Here is a 23,375-nt window from a genome sequence, read left to right as displayed (position 1 = left end):
TTGTATGGTCTTTAGAGAAGATGAGAGCTGCCTTACATTGCTCAAGATGAAGCCATAGCTATGTCTGTGTTTAAATTCATGCCTTCAAAATTGCCTAATGGTACTTTTCTCGGACTGGGACTTTGACACTTAATTTGCTTAGGCCTCTCCACTTTAGACACTTAGGTGTCAAATCACTAGAACACTTATCTGAAAAGCTTGGTGTGAAACTCTAAAAACTACCTTCTAAAAACTAGAAGCTTATAACAACTATTTGGACACCAACATTGTGCCAGAAAGGTGGGCAGCTGGGGAGAGCTAGGAAGGTGCAAACACCTTTGCTCATATCCTGGCAGACAAGGATTTGCAAACCTTCTAGAATTTACACGCAAAAAGATAAGGTACAGAGCAAACAGCCCTTCTCTGAGGCAATATTAAGTCATCCACTTATACAAGAGATCTTTACGGTGACCCGCTAGCATCGACACTGCAGCGAGTTAACCACACACCAGGAAGCTGCAACCTTCTCTCTCTGCCAGTTCCAGCCTTGTTCGCCTCATTTCCACCTCAAGCATTGCTCAAAGCCATAAAAACAGACAGCCGGACCGAGACACCAGAGTTGGGAACAGTTGTGACGCGTGACAAATTCACGCCCGTTATTTTTATTTGCGGATGACCTTCAAGCTAAACCCTGAGCCTAACTTCGGCTCACGAAGGGATGGGGAAAGGGGCCTGAAGTGAGTTCTCAACCGGCCTATCTCTGTCACGGGCAAGACCCAAAGCTACCGGGGGAAGCCGTGCGAGCGGTCAGCGCGGGGGTCCGGACATCTCAAACAACTCCAAACTTCTAAAAACTCTGCACCGGCGGCCCCCGGGTCGTCTCCCCTTGCACCTCGTTCGGCTGTTGCCAGGGACCCGCCAGAGGAGCGCTGGCCGCCCGGTCAGGACTCTATCCCGCTCGCCGCGGCCCCGCTCGCCGCTTCCCGGCGCGGCTGATGCGACAAGCGCCGCCCGGGGCCGAGCCGACCTGTCCGGCCGCGATTGCCGGCTCCCCCGCCCCGCTCCCCGCGAAGGGAGGAAGCCTTTTTCCCTCCCGAAAGGGGCAGCGCAAGGAGGGCTCCCCACAGCATCCCGCCGCCAGCACCCCCGGAGGTCCCCCGGCCGCCCTGCCGCGACCCACCTCCACCCTCATCACTGTGCTTGAACTCGAAGAGGAAATCGAAGTCAAACTCCTGCTCGGCCTCCACGCCCGTCATGGCTCCCGCCGCGACCCCCGCCACGCTCCAGCACGCTGGCAGCGGTGGTGGCGCAGCCGCGGCCCGCCCCGTCGGGCTCGGCCCGTCGCGCCCGGACACCTGCTGCCGGCGGGCCGGGCCGCGCCGAGACCGGCACGGCGTGGGACGGCGGCCGCTGCTGCGCTCCGTAACGTGATCTCGGCCCCGACGGGCGGCCTGTCTCGCTGCCGCCGCCGCCGCCTCCGATCCGCCCTCCCGCCCGCTGTTGATGTTTCCGGGTCGATGCAAACAACCGCGGTGCCCGGCCCCCCCGCACCCTCCTGCCAGGGCTCTGCTCCTGCAGCGCAGCCCGTGCTCCGCGGGGAGCCCTCGCCCCACCCGGAGGACTCGGCACCGGGGGAGACCCAGACCGCCGAGGGCTCGCCGTGGGCGGGATGGGGAGCCCAGGGGTGGGCGGCGAGCGGGACTTCACCTGCTCCCGACCGGCGGTAACGGCGCGGGGCCGGAGCGGCTCCTTCCGCGCTTCAGCGGGAGGGAGGGCTGCTCAGACCACTCAAGGGGGACACCGGTGTGTCCCCTCTTCGCTAACGACTGATAAAGTTTCTTCCGTGGGTGCCCACCGCGCCGCTTCTGTGAGCCAAGAGGCTCCGCTTTCATTTATTTATTATTTATTTCACTTAGTCGCAGCACCCACTAGTGCCAGCTGCTATAAAAAGCGCAGTAAAACGGGACTCGGAACGCTGCCGGCCTCCTCCGTGCGCCGGGGAGGGAAAGGTCCTGTCCGGGCCTCCACCACACACCGGGAGGGCGCCTGCAAAGGGCTCCGGTGGCGCTGCTGCCACGGCTCTGCCCGGCCAGTCCTTCTTCCCTCTCGTACGGGATACAAATCAAGGAAAAAGTAAATTAAGAGTTTATGTTTCGAAGTGTTTTGCCGTCATGTTACACCGTGCCCGTCTAAAGGTCCCCGCCACGCAAAGGAGCACCCGCCCCAGTCGCTCGGCTCGGCTCCTCAGTTGCCGAAGCTTCAGGTCGGGTTTCAAAAAGGAACAGTTTTTTTAAACAGTTTTGGAAATAGTATTCTCTTATAAACTCAGGGAATACCATTTTCCAGGCTCGAGACCGAAATCTCCGTTCTCAAGTGCCAGGAAAACACAGTTTTTTTCCATCTGAGCCCAATATTCTTCTCCCCTCCTCGGCGGGACGAGCCTCGCTGCAGGCTGGGCTCTCGCAGGAGCCGAGCTGGGCTTTGCCCCGGCGGGGCCGTGAGCGCCGAAGTGCCGGGGCTGACTCACCCGAGTGTGCTAAAGGCCTTGGCAGCTGGGGAATCCCTCCTCCTGCGCCTGTCCCTACCGTGGTCTCCCCGTGGTGCCGGTTCAGGCCGCGTCACAAGGAAGAGCGGCCCGCTTCACCCGTGCATGTCCCTCAGCCTTTGTCCCGGCCTCGGGAAAGGATGTGCCTCCTGTCCCCTTGATCAGGGCCTACAGGCAAGACAGCAACCTCGCCCCAGCCGCTAGACCCCCGGTTCCACCAGTGTCAACCCTCCTTGATGCCACTCTGCTCCAGGTGCCCATCTCCTGGAGTGCCCCGGTGGGGAGGCGAGAAGAAGCCCCCAGTTACCTGTTGCCCCCGATCCTTCGTCTCTCCCTCATATGGCACCTGCAAGGCTGGTGAATTGTCCCACACTATTTACAGACGGCTTGATTTGTCAGTGACATTAGTATTAGTGCCATCAATTAAATATTTTGATTAGCCCCATTCCCGCGGAGAAAGAGGAAAGATGTGCCATGAAAAGGTTAGAAACAAAGTGATACCACTAAGGTATCACTAAGGTTAGAAACAAAGCGATGTGGGGACAGAGTAACAGTGGCCCTCCTGCTAATAGGTTTGAAACAGTCACTGAACTGAGGAGAACAAAACGAACGATGGGGAGGCCATTTCCATGTCACCGGCAGCCCTTGCACGACCCACAGACTCATCTACCAGCTCAGCCTCTGCCCACCCAGTCTTTACTTGGACTTAACTGGAGTTGTTCCAACTCCATAAAACACATTCAACAAGGGATGCATCAGACGGTCTGCTTCAGCTGCAGCCTTCCCCAGCCTGAAAGGAAATTTACCTTGTCCATGGCATTAAACCTGGAATAACCACAGGCAGTTTCAAAGGTAAAGGACACCACATCTCACTACTACACAAAGAAAAAAAATTAGGTCCTGCCACTGGGACGCTGTGCATTTCTTCCCAGACTAAACAAGAAATAAAGTATTTTCTTTGATTCTTGTAGTTTGGCAATCAAATGGCACCTTAATTTGCAGGCAGCAATCCTGACGCGCAGGGCTCCCCTACGTGTTTCCTGGATTGGGTCACGCTTTCTGGCTGGACTCATTTTCTTAGTCCCTTGCAAAATACACCACCAAGGAAGAGAACTATCAACGAGGGTTGGCACATTTTAACATATGCATCAGAAATGCCACAGAAATAAAGCGGGGGGATTTTTTTTTCCTTTACAAAAGACCGCAGAACGCTTTTTATGTCAGCTGCCTCTGGATCTAATTTTTTCAAATGGTGTATTCAGTGCCCTTGGAGCCCAGGGCATTGGAAGAGCCGTGCGTGCAGCCCACGGATGTCTGAGTGTGCAACTGGCACGCCAGCCACTTCTATTAAATACAGTATAATTAACTTCCATCCCAAAAGGCTCTTTGCTTCGCAAGCGGAACCACAGTCAGAGCTGCACTTGTAGATTTCGCACTGGCAGAATCTTGTCAACTGCAATGAACCCGTAGGGTGAAAACAGCTGTGTAAAAATAAATATTAAAAAAAAAAGAAGAAGAACAAAAATTAAAAAAAAAAAAAAAAAGAAAAGAGAGAGATGGGTCTTGAGCTTCCTTCCAGCTTTCCAGGGACAAACCCGGCGAAGGGAGTCCCGTTGTCCCACGCTGCGGCAAGAACGCGGCGCACATAGACAGCCCCCTCCTACTTCGCTTCTTCACAACTTTCTCTGCCCAGGACGTGCGAGCTCGCTGCGCCCTGCCCGAGCTTCAGCAGCAGCCGCTGCAAAGCGGCTGCACCACCGGATAGGGAGAAAACTTGGGAGCCGGGGAACAGCCGGGAGGGGAGCAGGGAGCCGTCGGCCCGCAGCAGGAGCCAGGATCTGCCCCGCACCTGCCGCGGCGCGGAGGCGATGCCCGGCGGGAACGCCCGCGAGGTCTCGCTGCTGGAGCCGAAAGGCGCCGTAAGCAGCGGCAAGGTCCGAAAGTTTCCGCGGTAGGTGCATAGCGATGCTCCAGGGGGAGAACAGTGTCCCGATTGGCAGGAGGGGAGGGTGAAGTAAGCCAGACGCTACCCATGGCAGGGGCCAAGTTCAGCCCGGAGGAGCTGCGCGCGTCCCGAGCCCCGCTCCCACCATCTGTCCCTCTAGAAACTTTGCCACTGTGTTTTCAGGGCAGCAGGAGCAGAGAAAGAAGCCGCGATTCAGAGATGGGATAGAAGGGCAAACTCTCCCCCGGAGCCGGGATGGCGGCAGAAGGGCGCCCGCCCGCCGGGGGCGCGGGTTGGCAGAGCCCCTCAGCGCGGCCGCGGCGTGCCCGCCTGTCTCGGTGTGCCGGGAGCGCCCGTAAGGCGCCCGGCACTGCCCGGGACTCCTTCCTTCCCTTTCCCAGGAACATGGGTTGGCTGCAACGATGGGCTGTATACTGACCTCCCCCAAATCAAACCCCGGGATGGGAAGGAATCCCCGAGCGTGTGCCCCTGACAGGATCCCAGGCGCCCTCGTAGCCCCTCCAGGAGCGGGACCGGGCCCAGGACCGGCGAGAAGCGGCCGGGAGCAGCGGCGCGGCCGCGGCGGCGCCGTGCGAGAGGCGAAAGAGACACCTATTGGCAAGCGGCCGCCGGCGAGCCTCCGGGCCGCCGCGGGGAAACACCGGGGGACACCGCCGCCCGCCCGCCCGCCGTCCGCCCCTCGCAGCGCCGCCCGTTTACCTTCCTCCGCCGCCTTCATGGTGCTGCCGAGCGGGCGGGCGCCGTCCTGCGGGGCCGCCGGCGGCCTCTCTCTCCCGCTGGATGGGTCCCGCGACGGCGGCGCGGCGGCGGCCGGCGGGGCAGCGCTTGGCATCCACCCGGCGGGGCGGCGGAGCCCGGCGCCGCGCCCTGGGCCACTGCCGGCCCCTCGTCGCCTGTCCCGCCTGTCCCGCGCCCCCCCCGCCCGCCTTCACGACCCGGTGATCGGGGCCGCGCCGCCCCCGGCGTGGTAGCCGCGCCCGCGGAGGCACAGGAGCTCACCGCCGCCGCCCCCCCGGGGACGGGGCATGGAGGGGAGGGCGGGTGTGCGTGGGGACTTCGTAGGCACTGCCCGCGCTGAGGCGGCGGGACGGGGCGGCGGGCGCTGTCGCCCGCGGAGAGCAGGAGCCGGGGGACGGGGGCAGTGAGTGTGCGGAGCGGGGAAGTCTCGCTCTGACGCAGGGCTGCGCGCCCGGCGCAGCCTTTTTAAAGCTGGAAAACACCCCCCCCCCCCCCCCCCCCCTGGCCCCTCTCCCCGCCCCGGCCCCGTGATGTCAGCCGGGCCCCGGCCCCGCCGCCGGCGGACGGCCAGCGGGAGGCGGGCACCGGCGGGCACCGACGGGTCCCGGACGCCCGCCCCTCCACAGGGCACGGCGCCCGCCCAGCCCCGGCCCCGCCGCCACCGCCCGCGGGGTCCCCTCAGCCTGCGGGAGCCGGGTGCCCTCCTGCGGGAGAACGGGCGGCGCGCCGGGGGCCGGGGTCGTAAAGTGAAGGTGGGGAAAGAAGGGAGACCGTGGAGCGAAAGGGGCAGGCAGGGAGAGGGGAAAAGGAAAAAAAAAAAAAAAAAAAAAAAAAAAAGGCGAGGCAGCCTCGCATGCTGGAATCATTATGTAAAAAAAATCGCAGGCTTCCCCCGCTGTGGAAATTTGGAAAAGAGCATCAACTGGCAGGCGAGAGAAAGGAAAATCCCATTCTGCTAAATTACTAACAGACCCGCGGACTCGGTTTCAGTCGCTCCAGATTTATTATTATTATTATTTATTATTATTCTGTAAATATCTCAGCAACACAGTTGTGTCTCATCACTTCGTAGCAGGGAGAAGAGATTTCCATCCTACTGCGACTCCTCCTCCCACCTCCCATCTCCGGGACGCCTCGTCCCGGTCCCCGACGCAGCCGTGATACCCCGGCCGAGGCGGGAGCCTCCCGGACGGGAGCTGCTGAGAGAGGCCGTGCCGCCCCGCTCCCAGCCCTGCTCCCCTCGCCCCCCGCTCCCGCTCCGTCCTCCCTCTGCTCCCACAGCTGGCAGGAGGGAACGAAAGTTTTGGAATGGGACACGCGGGCCAGTTGGGGTGGTTTTGAGCATATATCTAGTGTGTGAAGAAAAACAAAAAATCATCAATCTAGTGCCTGACACCCATATGTGGTTGGAAATAAACCCAGTATAAACGAAATCCTGTCCGCTCCTGGGGAACGGGAGCCCGCGGCTGGCCCTTCGGAGGGGGCTCCTCCACTGAAGAACGGTGGAAGACGGTGCCCGGCAAGAAGCGCGGCCGGTGGCGAGCGCAGCACCCTCCACCGACCTCGGCTGCTCCGTCGGATAGGAAAACCCCAAAACACGAACCAAAAGGGCAACGCTTTTCTTTCAAGGAAAACTGAACGGGAGAAGGCGGGGGAGAAGCCCTCTGCCTCCGGCGGCCTTTCCCAGCCCCCGCATCCCCTCAGGCACGCGGCGCGCGGGACCGCGGGGGGCCGCCAGGGGGCGCCGCGGAGCGGGGAGGGCGCGGGCGGCGCTGAGGGAGCTCCCCCCGCCGGCCCGACGGGGCGGCGCTCGGGGCCGCGGTGCCCGGGCCCGCGGAGGCCCACCGGGGCGGCTGCCGAGGCTGCCCGGTGCGGCGGGGGGAGGCGGGGGGAATATCCCGGCTGCTTCCCGAGAGGCTGGGGCGGGGGCGGGCGAGAGCCGCGCTGCTCTCGGCGGGACTCTCCTTTCCTGCCGCCCCCCGCCCCCCCGCCCCGCTCTCGCCGAAATGACGGAATCCCCCGTCTGTTTCCTCCTGTTTAATGCCGTTGCCCGGACCACCGTGGCGCCGCTCCAAGGCCCCGCCAGCCGGCGCGGGCAGCCGGCGGCGGCGGCGCAGCGCGGGCCCCGCGGCCGCCCCGACCCCCGCCCCGGGCCCGTCACCCCCGCAGCCCCGCGGGGCCGCCCCGGGGCCGCCCCGCCTCCGCTTCCCTCGGCCCCGCGCCTCCTTCCCGCCTCCCCGGGTTTGTTTACAGCCGCTACTAGGAGAGACTGTTACACGGAGCTTATTTTGGGAGGCGGTGATGACTAACGAAGTTAAAAGGAGCTTAGTGCAGAAAACAACCTTATTTTTAGACGGCTGTTGTTTCAGTGGATCATTGTAGCAAACGCGCCCCGGTGCTTCTAAAAGCTACGTCCCCGGTACCAGGTCTCTTGTCCTGTGCTACCACCGAGGCTCACATACCGGCTGGCCCTCTTTGCTTTGCTTCCCTACACCTCCTCCCTAAATCCTGCCTGTAAGTGCTACGGCCACCATTTGCCTTCCTTCATTATTTTTAACTTCAAGACGTTTTCTTTCAACAGAACTAAAAACAAGCTAAAAAAATGAGGGGAAAAAAGTTACGAAAGTGTTCGGAGTACTTTTCAGTGATCTTTGGTGCTGAGTTAGCAGAGACCAGTATCAGTCTCCTCCCTGACTTTTGAGACAGGTCTGATGATCCTGTAGAGCTTCTTCACCTGCCAGGGAAGATGCAAGAGGCAAGTCTCCACATCTAGCTTCATCCTAAGCAGCTCCCTGGGCCCCCGCATGACATGCTGACCATCACAGCCCACATGTGGGAGTGGTCAGTGGTGGACAACAGGGAGATGTGTCTGCTACTGCTTCCTCACTCCCCAGCAACCTTCTTTTTTCTTTGTGAGTATCACTGCATGCTAGTTCGGGCACTAAAACCAGATATAGGGCTCCCGTTGTAATCTAGTCCCTCATTGACTGGTCCTAATCCCTCATGGGTGAATCCCAGCAGAGCTGGTGGGACCTCAGCAGGCTCTGCTCCACTCAGGGCTGTACAGGCATTCATCCTAGCTAGAAATCCTCCCTTGTCACCAGTGCTGTGCCAGGACGTGTCTTCTCCCTGTCGCTGCCACGCAGCCAGCTTTCTCCATCTTTCCACAGGAATGCTTCTGCTACACCCTCTCTTCTCACTGTCCACGTCTGCCGCAGAGTTGCATGGGCTCCCTGTGCAGTCCCTCTCCATCCACATGTCCCACAGCAAGGACAGGGTGAGCTGCTGCTTCCCTTCCCTTCCACAGAGGCGGCTGTGCTTGAAAACAAAGCGCTTGCTGCACTTAAACAGTAATTAGGTTAATCAGCTGCCCTGCTCTACCTTTCCTCTGTGGCTGAGGCAGCATGCAGTGGCTTGTGTGGCCTGGGTCAGGCTGAGAAACTCGTCTGTGTGACTGCATGTCGAGGCGGTGCTCGTGGGCGACAGCACTTGGTGTACTGTAGCTCTCCCAAGGGAAAGCAGCTGGACTGGGATAAGAGTTTGCTAAGAAGGGGGACAGAGCAGGCCACAGATCCTCTGCCTTGGAACAGAGCCTTTTTGGGTTCCCACCCATTTTCTACTGCCCTAACAGCAATCAGTTTGTACTGGAGAAATCACAAGAAGAAAAAAATCTGTATGTTACAGAAGGAGGGAGGGTAGGAGTAGAAAAGGAGCCTTGCCTCTCTCTCCTCTCCCAGACGTGCAGAGCAGTGCCCCAGAATCACAGTACTTCCCACTGCTGATGATTGCTGGGCTGGGCCCCCCAGTGCTGGAGCTGCCTGTGGGTCCTAGAGCCATGCTGGCATCCCTGTGCAGCTTGGCCATCTGACACACACTTCCTACCAGCCACAAATACTGCTACTTTGCTCCAGAAAGAAGCCAAATGATGCAGGCTTCAGTGGGCTCTTTTTGACTGCATTTTACCCCTTCTACTTATCTTTGCAAGCAAAGCACTAAATCTGCCCCCTGTTCTCAGCTTTTGCATGCTGTTACCCTTTAAAAATTACTGCAGAGTATTTATACAGGATGTTTTAATCACCAAAGAGTGTGATTCGTGTTCACTGGATTAGTTTCATATAATGTGAAGTTGTGTGAGTCTGTGCATTCCCTACTCCATTTTCCTTTTCTCTCCTTTTTGTTGGGCCTCAGCAGTCTGGGAGGGATGGTTTGCATGAACCTTTGCACACAGGAGCCACAGTATTTCTCCAGGAACCTCTAATTCAACAAAAACTCCTTCGCTCTCGCCCCACCAGAAGATTTAGGTTAGTAGCATCGCACAACAGGCTGTGCCTGACTGGCACCCGGAGCTTCTTGCAAGACTTAGGGCAAATTTTTAATTGGGCTGTGTCCTGTAAAAAGAAAACTTTCAGCTTTGTCTACACAAAAGTGTTTTGAAAGCAGGGTGGGGGGGGGAGGAGGGGGGGAGGCCCTCTCTCCAGAGTTTACCAATATCAAATATTTTCTTACAATAAGTAAACAGAATCCCATAATCCAAGATATATATCAGAAAAAGCCACTCATACTCTGAATGGAATTATTGTCCTGTTTTGGGCTTCTTGCCCTTGTATCCTGACAGCCTTTTATATCTAACATTCATAATAGTGGCCATCTCCTTAGGATCTGCATGCCCATCTTTTGGGTCTTGGCAGCTTCAAAAGCATCAGCATCTATTCAGAATTTCATTCATTGTAACAAAAGATTTATAAGTCTGAAGCCTCCCTAACCAAGGCCCTAATTAAAGTCTTTCTAGTCCCCTGCTTTGAAAATTGTAACAAGATTTACTGGAAATAGAGACAGCACATGGCCAGTGTTTATGGCTGGTACAGCACCATTTTGAAAACCCATCCATAAACCTTTCAAAAAAGGCAGAGAGCACACCTAAGCAGTGGCCGGCTGCTGCCCAGAGTTGGAAGCTGGTGCAAAAGCAGAGGCTGGGCTCAGCCTCCCATCCCGCTGACACAGGCTGCCAGAAATCATTTCACTACTTTTAAGGTGCATTGCACTTTGCAGGACAAATGCCAGAGGAGGAATTTTGTGTGCTTGAATAATGTTGTAATTTACCTTATAACTGGTCTCATTATGATGTTGAGTGCTCTGTTGATTTACCTGGCTTTTGATTTAGTGGACTCTTTTTAAATGACAGTTTAAGAATGCAGCCAGTGACTGCAGGCAAAGGACCTTAAACCTTTTCGGAGCTACAGTCTTCTGTTCAGACACCGACTTTTAAAAATCAAGATAGACATCAGACAGCCGCACCAGACCCATATAGAGAAAGACGTGACTGAATTAAACTGAGACATTAGTTCAGAGAAATAATTTCATAATGATACATGCTGCATCAGTGCCCCTTTGTTTCCTTCTGAGTTTGCCCCTTGCACAAACCCAAATTGTGGGCAGGTACAGGGCAGGACCCTTGCTGCTGGCTGGGTCAATGTGCAGCATCCTCCCCGCAGCTGTCCCAGCAGAGTGCCAGCAGTTGACTGAATTCCGTCTCTGTTGCGTGACCCTGGGGTCTCACTGTGGCGATTCAGGAACTCTCTTCACATGGCAAAACAACCATCAACAATGAAAATACCGATGCTCTGCATTTCTTCCTGGACCCTGCTGATGGAACGTGCAATGCAGGGTGGTTAAAAAATAAGAGCATGTCTAACTCTCTATTCATACTTGTCCAGTATTGCCAGACTTGCAAAGAAAAAGTGATAAGGTTTTGTACCAGGCATCATATTTTAGCTCTGGAAATATTTAAAGTTTCAGAATTCCCCAGGTGATGGTACAGGGAGTGGTAACACATTTTTTGCCTCATTCAGGAGTACTTAATGAGGGAAAGACCCATTGGGTACACAGGGACTCAAGCTGGCAGCAGAGCAGACCCTTCTTCTTGGGAAGGGAAACATCAGATTTACGATGTCTGTGGCAGACTGGGACCTAGAGACCAGTAGGGATCAGTTCCTGCACACTGTGGAGATGGCAGCTTTCACCTCATCCATCCTCCGTGGCACAGGATCACACCTTCATTTTTAGGCAGTGCAAAGCATTTTTTTCCCTAGATGTCCATGTTTCATCTGAAGGAGCAGGATTGCTGCAGGAGGCTTAATGGAAGCAGTGACCCAGGAAGATGGACACAAAGCCTGGGGTGTCTGCATGTGCAGAAGTGTTGCTTCACTCAGCAGTCCAGATTGTCAGGAGTCAGGAAAGGCGGCACATGCCCTTCCAGTGCAGGGACTCCTTTCTCTCTTGCTTATCCCATAAGCACTACAACCCCTGGAAATTCTGCTTTCAGTGACAGAATCTGTAAGTCCTTCTCATTCTCCACACTCTGCCAGTGCTTGGTCCCTGAGTGCATCTCCCCCCACAACCAGAGGAGACCTAGACTGAGCCAATTTACTCCAAAAGCATGTCTTGAGCTGTTGTCACAGCCAAGTGCCGTGCGAGTCCAAACATGTACTTGGCCACCTTCACTTCCATGCATATGGAAGCATCTCCTTTTAGATCCAAGGTTCCATGTCCCCATGCACAGAGCAGGGCCAGCAGTGAAGTGCCCTTTGTAGCCTTCCTCTCTATAACTGGGGACCTTCCTCTTTCATACTTAAGTTCACTCCTGGGAGCACCCTCACTGCCGCATGGAATGAATGACCCGATGTGAAGTTCTGGAGTCCCTGGCTGCAGCAATAACTCTTTTACAATATCTCAGCTACACTATTATTTACTTGTCAGGCTGCTGCTATTCCTACCGCTTCTCAGCACCAGCAGTCTTTGCCTTCCTTAGTTTCCTCCTGTTCTAGTTCATTAAATCTGCATTTAAATGTGCTATTGGTTCTCCCTAAATGAATAACCTTCCACTGTGTAATATTGAATTCCTTTGTATTAGCCTGTTCCCCCCAGTGTCTCCAAATCCTCCTGTAGTCTAGTGTGTTTCTGAAATTTATCAGCAGCCTCCCCTTCTATCCTGATGTCATCCGCATCTGGACACACGGCATATTGGGCTCATTTGTACAAAACTCTTAAACAGAACAAGTCCCAGCTCCAAGCCCCAGGAGATCCGCCCTGTAAGCTCTCTTCTGGTGCATGGAGCTATTTATTGCACTTCTCTCTTCTCTAACCCAAGTTTATCCTCCTAATATTGATACTCCAATACTTGTATACATTTTACTGACCTCATTTTCTGAGGCAGAGTCACTAACCTTGTTAAATTCCAGCAAACACAAAATCATTGCTTTAAACTTTTCTGGGCTCACCTTCACAAACTTTATGAATAGGATTTGGACTACTCTAGCAGCAATTTTGACTATGGCCCCTTGTACCAGATGCTTGCATACACCAGTCCCTGCTCCCCCTTTCCCCTGTACTTGCAGCATGATAGGGTAACTCAGGGGATGAGAGGTATTTAGGGAGAAATGAAATATTTTCCAGGTTATGAAATGTGGTGCCAAGGTTTTATTCCCTCACTTGTGGCTGTGCCCTATTGAGAAGCATCCTTTACATTTGATGCAAAGGAGGTAATGAATTACAGTCCAATGGTGTAAAGAAATATACTCTCCTCTGCTATTCTTTTCACCACACTTTGAGCAGCCCAGACTTTCCAAAGACAGGAGTCTTGGACAGGGATGAAATTTTGAGCTTTTCAACCTAAAAGATGAAATGATAGGAACTGTGTCCTGTTGGACATGAAGGGTTATAATGGAGTTGGTGACACAGTTGTCTCCAGCTGCAATGTAGTACTTCAGCAGCAATGGCAAGGTTTCAGATACAGCATTTGGTGGTGCCAAGGTCACGGCTGAGTGACCAGGGAATCAGGGGCACTTGGAATAGCTGTGGAATCAAGGGTATTGTGGAATCAGGTAGGCTGACTTTGATCCCAACACCCAGAGTGACTTTGTGCTATCCTGACCGCTCTGGCTGTCCAAGGATGCCACAGACCTTGGAAAATTCTGGTTTCTCACAGAAATGCCCCATGGATGGGGAATTTGAGAGGCACTTCCGTCAGGTTGGCAGAGACAGGAGCTTCTCTTTGCCAGAGGGATCTTGCGAGGCTGGCAAGAGATTGGGCTTTTAATATATACCCTTTTCACAGCTTGAATTTTGTCTCCTTCATTCTTTTCACACCTCACTCCATGCGCAATTAGAGTTTTCCTTACTGAGGTGGTTTGACTGAGGGGGCCAGCAAGCTGAAAGGGATTGCCAGACTCCTGTAGTTTGGTCAAGGATAGGTTTGGTTGTTTGTGTACTGAAATGGTGTACAAGCCCAAAGCCTTTTTTCCATCAGAAGCATTCCTGTGTTGTGACATCCCTGCATGTTGAAGTAGCTATCTTGAAGAGCAAATGCTGAAAATTAAAATCTTCTTGAGTCAAGCCTCCTCATTAGCAGTCTGCCTGGCTAGACTCTACCTTATTATTTTTTGCTGGTGTGTAGCTGTAAAGAGAAAACCAAGGAGAAAAATAGGCAATTAAAATGCATTAAATTGATTTCTAAATGAGTATGCAGAACCAGAAAGTCCCAGGAAGAAACCACATCTCTTCTTTTGCATCTGTTGCTGTACGTGAGAGTGCAAATTCACTAGCAGCTAGAACAAGACACATTTGCAAACATTATCAGGGTTAAACTTCTACCTAAGATCCCTCAGTTGAATCTCTGAAAACTAAATGTGTTAAGTCATTGCAGTTGCTTGGCATGCACTGTAGAGCAGGACCTTCCAAAAGCCACGGAAAAGTTTTTCAGGATGAACACAGCCCCAGCAGTCCAAATATGAGACTCTCCCCTCTGCAAAGCCAGAGAATCCTTTTCCTCATGGCTAAGAAAAATGCCAAAAAGCACCTCATGATTCTTCTGCTCTAAACGGTGCTCTGGCGCAACAGTGAAACCACGAGTGTTATGAAACCCCACAACCTCCCAACACCAGGCTCTGTGTCTGCACTGTGCCTCAGGTCTCATCAACAGACTCTTCCACATCAAGTTAATGCAGATACATCAAACACAGGCCTGGAACAGTTACAGAAAACCATGAAGATGGTACAAATTAATCTCTTCTCCTTTGCTTCCAGGACTTTCATTACTATCTTCCTTCCAAGAGTCCAATTACATTTGTTTTCAGATTGCTTTTTAAGCACACTGATTAAACAATGAAATTAAAGAAACCTCTGAACTGTGATGCATGAGAAGGAGGCTGCCCACCAATGTGCATGTGGTGTAAGAGAGAACTGCATGGACAGAGCTGTGCAGATAGTAATGCCTTTGTTAAGCTTTGAGGCAGAGCAATGGCAGAATAACCTCCTGGAGCTGTATCTATCCACCAGGCTGATTCTGGGGAAGGCAGAAAAGACAGACTAAGGCCTGGAGCTGAAGATTGTTTCACAGAATTGTTTCACAGAAATTGCCTTTGGGACTTCATCTGAAGAATCTGTCGCCAAAGGTGAGTCTTTGAGGTGAAAGCCACTTGTGTTTACTGCTCAAGGGCTGCTGCCTGCTTGCAGCCTAGCACTGATGCCCTGAGCAGTCCACAAGAGCGGTGCCACAATGCCAGCCCTGTGGTGTTTCTCAAGTTACATGAGTCAAAGCTGTCAAGTCTGTAAGTCTGGGATTTGGCTCCAAGTTTTGCTGGCTACACTCCAATAAGTGGCTGCAGACCAATTTCACAGAAGCAGCCAGCAACTCCTAGCAGGACAAAGAAAGGCTATTCCCACCCACCGTGGCCTCTCTGCCTCTCCATGGAAAGACACCTTCACTGGTGTCTGGGCTGCAGAGCTCCAGCTCTGCAGGGAGGTCCTGTCACTGTTCTTGGAGTGCCAACCAGTATAGAGTGACCCACAGGAAAAGGCAGACTGAGAAACTTGTGCGTGCATGGGCACATACACACGCAGGAGTGTTCCCTCTGTTCAGAGCTCGTAGCTACCTAGACTTGGTGACCTCAGGGAAAAACTTTGTCTGGCAGACGTGTTTGAAGGCAGTACACTACCCAGTGCAAGACTTCTTATATCCTGGGACTGGCTTGGATGAACAGTATTTAAATCTGGTGTCAGTAGCAGACCAGAGGAAGGTAAAGGCAAGGTAGTAAGAGATCCGTTTGGGATAACTATGGAGAGGCCAAAGCATGGGCTCACATTTTAGTGATGAGAGTCTTTCAGGAATGTTGTTGTGAAGGTCTGGAGTGAAGCAGGAGAAGGTGGGGAAGGGCTACCAGAATGCTGGTTCAGTTCAGAGACCACAGCACAACACTGGGTCCGGCAGAGCAGCCCTGGTGGAGTTCGTTGATCCAAAGTGGTGAGGAGGGGAGTGTCTTGCTGATATGAAACATCCTGTCCTGCTAGGAGTATGGAATTTTGTTGCTTCTGATGCTTGGCACTAGTGGTCAGCATATCTGGCAAAAAGTGGCTAATGAGAGCCCCGTCACAAAGCCTGTCCAGACCCAGCTGCCTCCACCATCCAGACATTATCACAACAAACACTTTTTGGGGTAGTTTCCTTTTAAGGGCTTTTCTTCCTCCCTTCACCCAATTAAAAGTTCAATAAAAAACACAAATGTGCCTCAGAGGGCAAGGGCTCTTGAATACCCAAGAATTTGGTTTGAAGCTAGCCTGGATGGACTGCTGGCAGAAATATCTTCACCTTTCAACACCCACACTGGTAAATAAATTAGCCTGGCACTGAGACTGCATCCTCAGTGGCAGCACTTGCAGTGATGTTGTTTGACAGCAACTGAACTGGAAAGAAACCCTTTACAAAACAGATTTTTTTCCTTGTCTGAAAAATGTAAGGATTTAAAAATTTAAAATTTTTACCGTTCAGGAAACCAGGAAACTTCCCCCCCCCCCACCTCCCTCCCCCCCAATACTGTGGAAACAGTTTTAGAAAACGAGCACCGTGTGCCTTGAAAGAAGGATTTTTTTTCCCCTTGGTTGCGATGACCATTATTTGTTGTCTTGCATCGCCCTCTTGTGGCATTTATAAAAACATCAGCTTTCACAAGAAACTTGCCCTTGGAAATAAACTAAAGCAAAACCCCCCGTTCATTGATGTTGGCGCTTATCTACTTAAAGGGATCAATCATTCAAACTGGAACCGAGCCCACCTTTGGAGAGCACGGGTGCTGAACGGCACGGGAAACGATGCAGGTACTGCTTCCCACTGGGTGAAAGGGGCTGGTGGCTGTGAAACTGGGCTGGCATGGAGAGCTTGTACAGACGTTCTCTCCCCACCGCCGGCTCCCTGGAACGTGTGTACAGGTATTTCGGTCATCACGCCGTGCTAAGAAGCTTCAGTTCTATCGCTTAAGCTCCACACTAATCACTTCTGGCAGCGCTGGCCATGCGTTCCGTGGACGAGACTAACAGGAGTTCGAACAGTTTGTGGGCTGGAACGCAGCGACAACAAAGAGCTGATCGCCGAGGAGCTCCGGAAGGGGCAGAGCAGCAGGGCACCTGCTCAAACCTGCCCAGACACAGCACCAAGGCAGAGCTGTGAGCAGGAATGAAGCCCCTGTAGGTGTATTTCCTGTAGTCAGAAGTTCACATATTTCTGTAAGATTGAAGTAATCTGGGGGATGAGAAGAAAATTGAGTGATGGGTACAGAATTACACCAAAGTTAACCAGATAACTTCTAGAGCGACCATGTCTGAATATAGCAAAAAATCATACTTTATTATAACGTAAAAAAATTCAAATCCAAGTGAAGCAGTCCCTAAGGTCATGTGCCTTAAACAAGAAAGATGATCAATCTCAGGTTAAAAGTGAAGAAGTCCTTCCTTCATGCCATGTGTAAATGACACTGTCAAGCCCTCCCATGTTAGAGACTTTGAATCAGTAGATTTACAACCTTGATGAAAATCTCCTTCTAAGAAAAAGGTAACACTTCTTTCCTCCCAAGTTATGTCGGGACATCCTAGGATCTTTCTCCTTACAGACTAATCCTAGCCTTATCATCTCACTCTCAACTATTACTTGTCATATTTTCTCACTTCCATACATTCTCAGTGGTGGCAAAACTTCTTCCTCGTCAGTCTCTGAATGAGTAAAGGGGGTCTTTATCTCTGAATAATCTGTACCATTATCTACAGCATTCTACTTGGCTCTATAATGTGATACCAAAACCAGTTATCTACATGCTGCTCATCTACTATGGTTTATTCCCTTCCATCTGATCATTTTGGTTGCCCAGTTTAAGATTAATCAAGAGATTGAAGGCCTGCACAGTGGATATTTAGCTTTTTTTTTTTTTTTTTTTGAAAACCAGGCACCTACTAACAAAACAAATATCTTAAAAATAGTATCATTTAAAATCGCTTCTGGTGGAATAGAAATTGTTTCATGGGCAAAACAATGGAAATTATTAGCTATCATCCTTGACTTGCCTCACATCTCAAGTTCTTAGTTACTGCCTCTGGCTTTTATATTCTCATTGAAATTTGTGTAATATGAAGCTGATTAACTGCTGTATTTCAGACTTGCAAGCAGCTTCCATTCTTTTCTTTCTCTTAAGAAGAGATAAGTTCCCACATTTTTTATGCCTGGGAAAAGTATCAAACCAAAAAAGGAGGGACACAAAATAGAAGAGCTGTGAGATGTCAGCAACTCAAACAGGACTGACAGGTAAAAGAAAGACTATAGAGAAGCCTTTGTTTTCCATGTTTTCCGTGAGTTGCTGGAGGGTGTCTTCCTTTCAAAATTTCTCCCTTACTGCAAGTATACACTGGCATATACTGAATTCAGCTTGCCAGAAAGCAGCTCAGACACATGCAGCTGCCTGGTCATTCTCTTCACATGATCACCAAATGAGTCTCTCTCATGGAATTTGTGTCCCATCTTTAAAAATAAATTCAACACAAACAAATGAAGCCTTGACTGTAGTGACCAACCCTGACCCACACACAGATGCGTCTGTGCTTGAGTCAACAGCTACAAAATCAGCAGGCTGCAATTTCAAAGAGGCCCCAGACACCCAGGTTACTCAGAGGAGAACACCACAAGCAGGAATGGAAGGCGCTGATGAATAGCTAGGGCAAAGACATGGCCTATCAAATGATCAAAACACAAAAACAAGATAGTTTACAGAAAGACTGAGGCAGATCTGATGTCCCCAGGGTGATGCCAAGTGACTTGCTATGAGTGCAGGGCCAAAGCAGCACGCTGTGCTTAGGGGCTGGCTGTGCCTGCACACCGAGCATGGGGTGGCACAGGGCCAGACAGACAACCCCACGGACTTGGCTCAGGCCTCCTGCAAGCAGCATTCAGATTTTTCTCCAGGGGCTGGGAGGTGGAAGCTGCAAAGGGCTGCATGGATCCCACAGCATGGAACAGTCTGGAGTTTCCATTGCACTGTCCAGTGTAGCACAGGGTGGAGAGGTGAGGGTTTGTTTTTGTAGGGCCTTAGGCAAAATGAAATTTCCCCCATTTTCTTCCCCAGCCTTCTGCCTCCAAAGGTTTTTCCAGTGTCTGACCAGAACATGTAAAACTCTGCACTTTTGGACATCTCTGCTGCCATGCCCTGAGGTAGGTGCCCCTAGGGCAGGCTTTGTTGTAAGAAGCCTTTCCCTGATTCTCCAGCAGTGAACTCCATCACTCACAGTGATGATACGTCTGAACTGGCAGAGTGAGTTATCTGTGTGTCAAGAAGAAAAACTCCTGTGCTGCTGCGTACCAGATCATTGACTGTGGCTGGCTCTGCGTTACAGCTAAGCTATAACCTTGTTCTCCTTCCTCACCTGCCATCTCCAAGTAATTGCTTTTGGACAGATGGCAAGCTGGCAGCATGGTTATGTGACTGCAGCTTGGTGTTTTCCCAATCCCTCCAAATCTGCTTCAGGTTATCCAAAGAGAGCTTATTTTTCTCCTCCCCGCTTCCCTTCCAGCACACAAACCAGTTTACACAGAAGTCGATTTTTTCAACAGCTGGAGAACTGCTCAGGCTGGGGACTTCTTCCACCTGTGTCCCAACATTCCAGTGGGCACAGCAGAATCAAAGCACAGAGGAACCTCACTATGGTTGCCCTTATCAGGGTAACATGACAATGCAAGTAGTGTGACAGCCCACCCTGGTCATTCCTGGTCAGGAGAAATCAAATCTCTTCTAATGCAATCAGGGCCAGACTGATATCCAAGCTAGGCAGAAATGCAAGGCATTTTAACTGTCTGGAATTGTTTGTTTCAGGCAGGTGTTCCCAAAAAGGGTTGTTAAAAACATGATTTCTCTCAGTAGTTCAGGTGTGAGTCTCACAGTCATCTTAAAAGGCTTACTTTCTCAAAATGTTTTGTTTTGTTTTGTTTTGTTTTGTTTTTTTTTAATAAGATTTGCCATGCGGGTTTCTTGTTTCTTGTTTCATGTGGATTTTTTCTCTGAAGTCTGCACAAGTTAAGGGCATCTAAAACCTAAGCTGCTGTGAGCAGCAGATTTCTTCCTTCCACCTCTTATTTCATAGAATCATACAATAATTTTAAATTAAAAAACACTTCAAGATTCTTAAAATTTAAATCTTTAAATCTAATTCTTCACCACAACATTCAATTTCTGAGCAAATGTATGGATATCTTCCGTATGTTGCTTTCAACTTTCAACCCTCTATGTATTATAATACCAAAAAGGATGTAAAAGGACCTACCAGAATTAAAACTAGCCATGCACAGGTTGCACAGGTAGGAAGGTAATGTGAAGGCCTCCAGCTAGGTTATTTTAAAAAATCAGAGTAATCATTTAGTAACTTGAAATATTTTACTATTTTCACACATGAAGAAGATTGTGCAAGAAATAGAAAAGCAATTTTAAGCGAGGCAAAATCACTACAGCCATAGGGTAAAAGTTGCAAAGCCATTAGCTTTTGTTTCCCTTCACATCATTCTCAGAATCTGACAAAATTGTACGTGCTCAGGTTTATCGCATTTATTTATTTTTGATCACAGATTGTCTACATTTGCTTTAGATGCATTTGGATAAGTGTAAGTATACTAGACCACATCTGTGTCACCTCTCCTGCTCATGACACTGACACAGAAAATTACCTTCTACAGCTGGGATAAACCCCATTCAGCTGGGATCAAGATAACCAACAGACATACAGGTGACTGTCATGGAAGAGTCAATACTCTAATGAAGGGAGAAGGTACTCTGGGAAGCAGAAGCTCTGGGAGGAAGTGCCTATGTAGCTGTGTTCCTGCACATGAATTTGGAATTCAATGGCAAGAGAAGGCAGCAACCAGCAATTACACACAAGGGAAACAACAGCTTGTCTTCCTCTACCGAGCACATGCAGAATAGAGTTTTTCCCCTGGGGAGCCTCTTGACTGAGAATTCCCAGATCTCTCCTTCAAATAGGCAATAGATAATTGCAATAAATACAAAACATATGAACATACACTTACCCCTTACAGGTCTGCTCATCCATTAACATCCCCCAGCCTTCTAGTCAAGAATTCATTTTCAACAGACTTTTGAAGTAGTTATCTATAATTTGCTTCCACACGATGTGTGTTTACTTTGCAAAATCAAATGCATGCTTAGAACTTAGAGCAAAACACAGAGAGCCCATGGAAAAAACTAGATGTGTATATTATAGAGAAACAATGGAAAGCAGCTCCACAAGTAAGATTTATAATTGTCTACTTTGTGTATTGCTTGCTTAAAGCTACACGATTATTATAACCAAAGCTCTTTTTCTTAGCTCTTTTTCTTTTCCTCTGTCAAAAGCAGAGGAAATAAAGATAGTTTACTGCCAGAAGAATAAAGCCAGGCACATACATACTTATCATGTATCACAGCTATAGCACACAGTATGGCCTTAGAGCAGATGATCTTTTCATAGCTCAGTAATGCATAAAGGCTAAATTCCAAAGGCAAAATTACTCAAGCCTGCTTTTTTGAGCAATTTAGAAGTTTAATATTGCTGATTACCATCTCACTTTGAAAGCATGCTAGAGGAGAGGAGGAGACTACGATCAGGAGAAACCTCAATGCAGCTCTGCTAAAACCTGGTCAGGAATAGAGGAATAAAACCCGAATTTGTCAACTCCAATGCAGAGCGTGCTCTCATTATTCTGTTCATGGCATCCACTTTTCACCACCTCTGCTGCAAAATATTTTGATCAAAACTATAGTTTTGGTCGATGAAGTAGGAATAGGTCTTTCAGTGCAATTGCCTATTTGAGGTGGATTTTGTCGGCAATTGGCTGAGCAAATTCCCACTTGCAATAACAGCTGTGAACCCTGCTGAGGGCATCTGTTGGGTAGTTAATACTTGTTGGGAAGTATCTCGCTTTAAGTGTGTTTTGTTTACAAAAGAAATTCCTACGCTTTTCAACACAGTGTTAAAGACATTGTGCCTCCTGTTTATTTACATATAATGTTCGATCCATATTATCTTTGTTCACTTGTACTGATTTTCCTCTCTACAGGGGGCTAATATATCGAAGGGCTTTTTTGATTGCCTTCAAGTTTCAATTGAGTTATAATAATAACAGCCTAGATACAGAAAGGTTATTCAATTAAGTATTATAAGAGACTGCTGACCCAATTTTTTTTTCCCTTTTTGGGCAGAAAAATAAGGAGAAACTATGGAAAGTAAAATTGAAATGGATGGTAAAATTGAAGTGTAAGCAGGACCTACAGGAACAGATTCTGCATCACTGTCAAGAGCAGGAAAGCCTAATCTCCTTCTGTGACTGTCATTTTTTAAGGACAACTGTCCATCCAGAGCCCATATAATCTGCAGTTAATTTCTTTGCCCTGCAGGAGTTGTTGGAGCCATATTAATAGCTCTGAGCATGTGAAGGGATGCAAGTGTGAAACAGATGCGTCTTTCCTATTCTTCTGCCAATATAAAACCCAGGAATACGCAGCTCTGCAGAAGCAGGAAAAGGGGTCACAAGGGGGTATCTCTGTTAACAGCCCATCTCCAAAGCCTCTGAAGAAGTCCATACTGTCATTTGTACAGCGAGCCAGGACTCACTCACTAGCTCTTATGAGGTTAATATGCAACCCCAGATGGATCAGGCCTGAACAGTCTCAGCCTCCAGTGGTGAAGGAACCCTCCAGTGGACCCTGCAAGAGCAATATGTGGGTAAATCACCTCCTCTTCATCTATAGAAGCTGAGCCTCATGACGAACAGCATAATTGTTTAACTGCATCCCTGGCTATCAAAATTCTTGCTTAAATTCCTACATAAATGCTGTCCAGTTCAAAAAGGTTCCCAATGGCAAAATTCCCTCTTTCAGACTTACTTTAAATGGAGACTGAAGAAAAGTTTCAGCTCACACTCTTGCAGATGAAGGGCAGGACATTTGTAATATGGGCTTGCTCAAGTGGAAGTTGCTCATCAAGATAACGAACACTTCCAGTGTATATATAAAAACAGTGGCACTTTTTTTGACAACCACTTTGAAGGTTTAGGAAGAAAACAGGAGGTACTACATAGCTGAATTCTGATTGCATGAGTCAGCAAGCTCAATTTGAATATAAAAACATGGGTGTAAACACTCACATTCATGAATGTGTGCTACAGATTTAATGTTAAGTATGCAAGGATTTAATTTATCTTCCATTTGCAAACTAATACCATATATAGTTATAACTGTTTTCCAGCAGTTACATGAACATAATTTTGGAATAGCATCAGAAAACCCCAATTTAATTACCAGTACTCTCCTTTTTTTGCAGGATCTCTTATTTCCCTCTGTTCTTCCATCAAACTACATTGGAAATCCAGGTGTTCAGCTCATGTGCTTATTAAACATGGTCCATGTATTGTTATGTAATTTACTTTGGTGAAGATGTATTTCCTGGTCACACCTTGCTCCTCCGTTCTGTCCCAGTTCTGAAATTGTTTTCCAAATATGTTTTCAGAGAGACATGATTACCATTTCAGAAATACGTATTTAACATAGGAGCTCACAAAAGTAAACATTTATTTAATACCAAGAAAATCTAAGGTACTTCTGGGTGTAGCCTGCAGAGCCAAGGCCTAGATCTGTTTATGTAAGCTGAACCTCAAAAGCAAGGTGGCTTGAGTCAGGCTTCCACAATCCTTAAAACAAAGTTTGAGCTGAAAGTGGACCTTTGCTTGTATATTGGAAATACTAAGGAAGCAGGCACTTTAGAGAACTGACTCCACTTTTGAAATGCTTATAG

General features: G+C 50.0%; 1 protein-coding gene and 1 long non-coding RNA gene across 7 annotated transcripts in view; one reads left to right on the top strand and one right to left on the bottom strand.

Moving 5' to 3' along the window:
- Window positions 1-5,687, bottom strand: part of NFATC1 (nuclear factor of activated T cells 1) — a 111,143-nt gene extending 105,456 nt beyond the window's left edge. For 3 of the 6 annotated variants that reach the window (XM_041714231.2, XM_041714232.2, XM_041714233.2), the window contains exon 1: window positions 5,190-5,686. In XM_041714231.2, the coding sequence (XP_041570165.1) occupies window positions 5,190-5,322 (133 nt within the window). In that variant the 5' untranslated portion in view covers window positions 5,323-5,686. Of the gene's footprint in view, window positions 1-1,159; window positions 1,465-5,189 lie in introns of those variants that run through there. The other 3 variants (XM_041714235.2, XM_041714234.2, XM_030265602.4) reach the window with 3 other exon arrangements.
- On the top strand, window positions 4,035-6,644 carry LOC140682339 (uncharacterized). Its single transcript, XR_012053955.1, has 3 exons — window positions 4,035-4,475; window positions 4,653-4,824; window positions 6,301-6,644. It is a non-coding gene; the product is annotated as an uncharacterized lncRNA (long non-coding RNA).
- Window positions 6,645-23,375: the final 16,731 nt, after the last annotated feature.

This window comes from Taeniopygia guttata, chromosome 2 (assembly GCF_048771995.1).
Source record: "Taeniopygia guttata chromosome 2, bTaeGut7.mat, whole genome shotgun sequence".
NCBI classification, from domain to species: Eukaryota; Metazoa; Chordata; class Aves; order Passeriformes; family Estrildidae; genus Taeniopygia; species Taeniopygia guttata.
The sequence above is the reverse complement of the archived record's forward strand: the minus strand, read 5'-3'. Positions and strand labels throughout refer to the sequence as shown.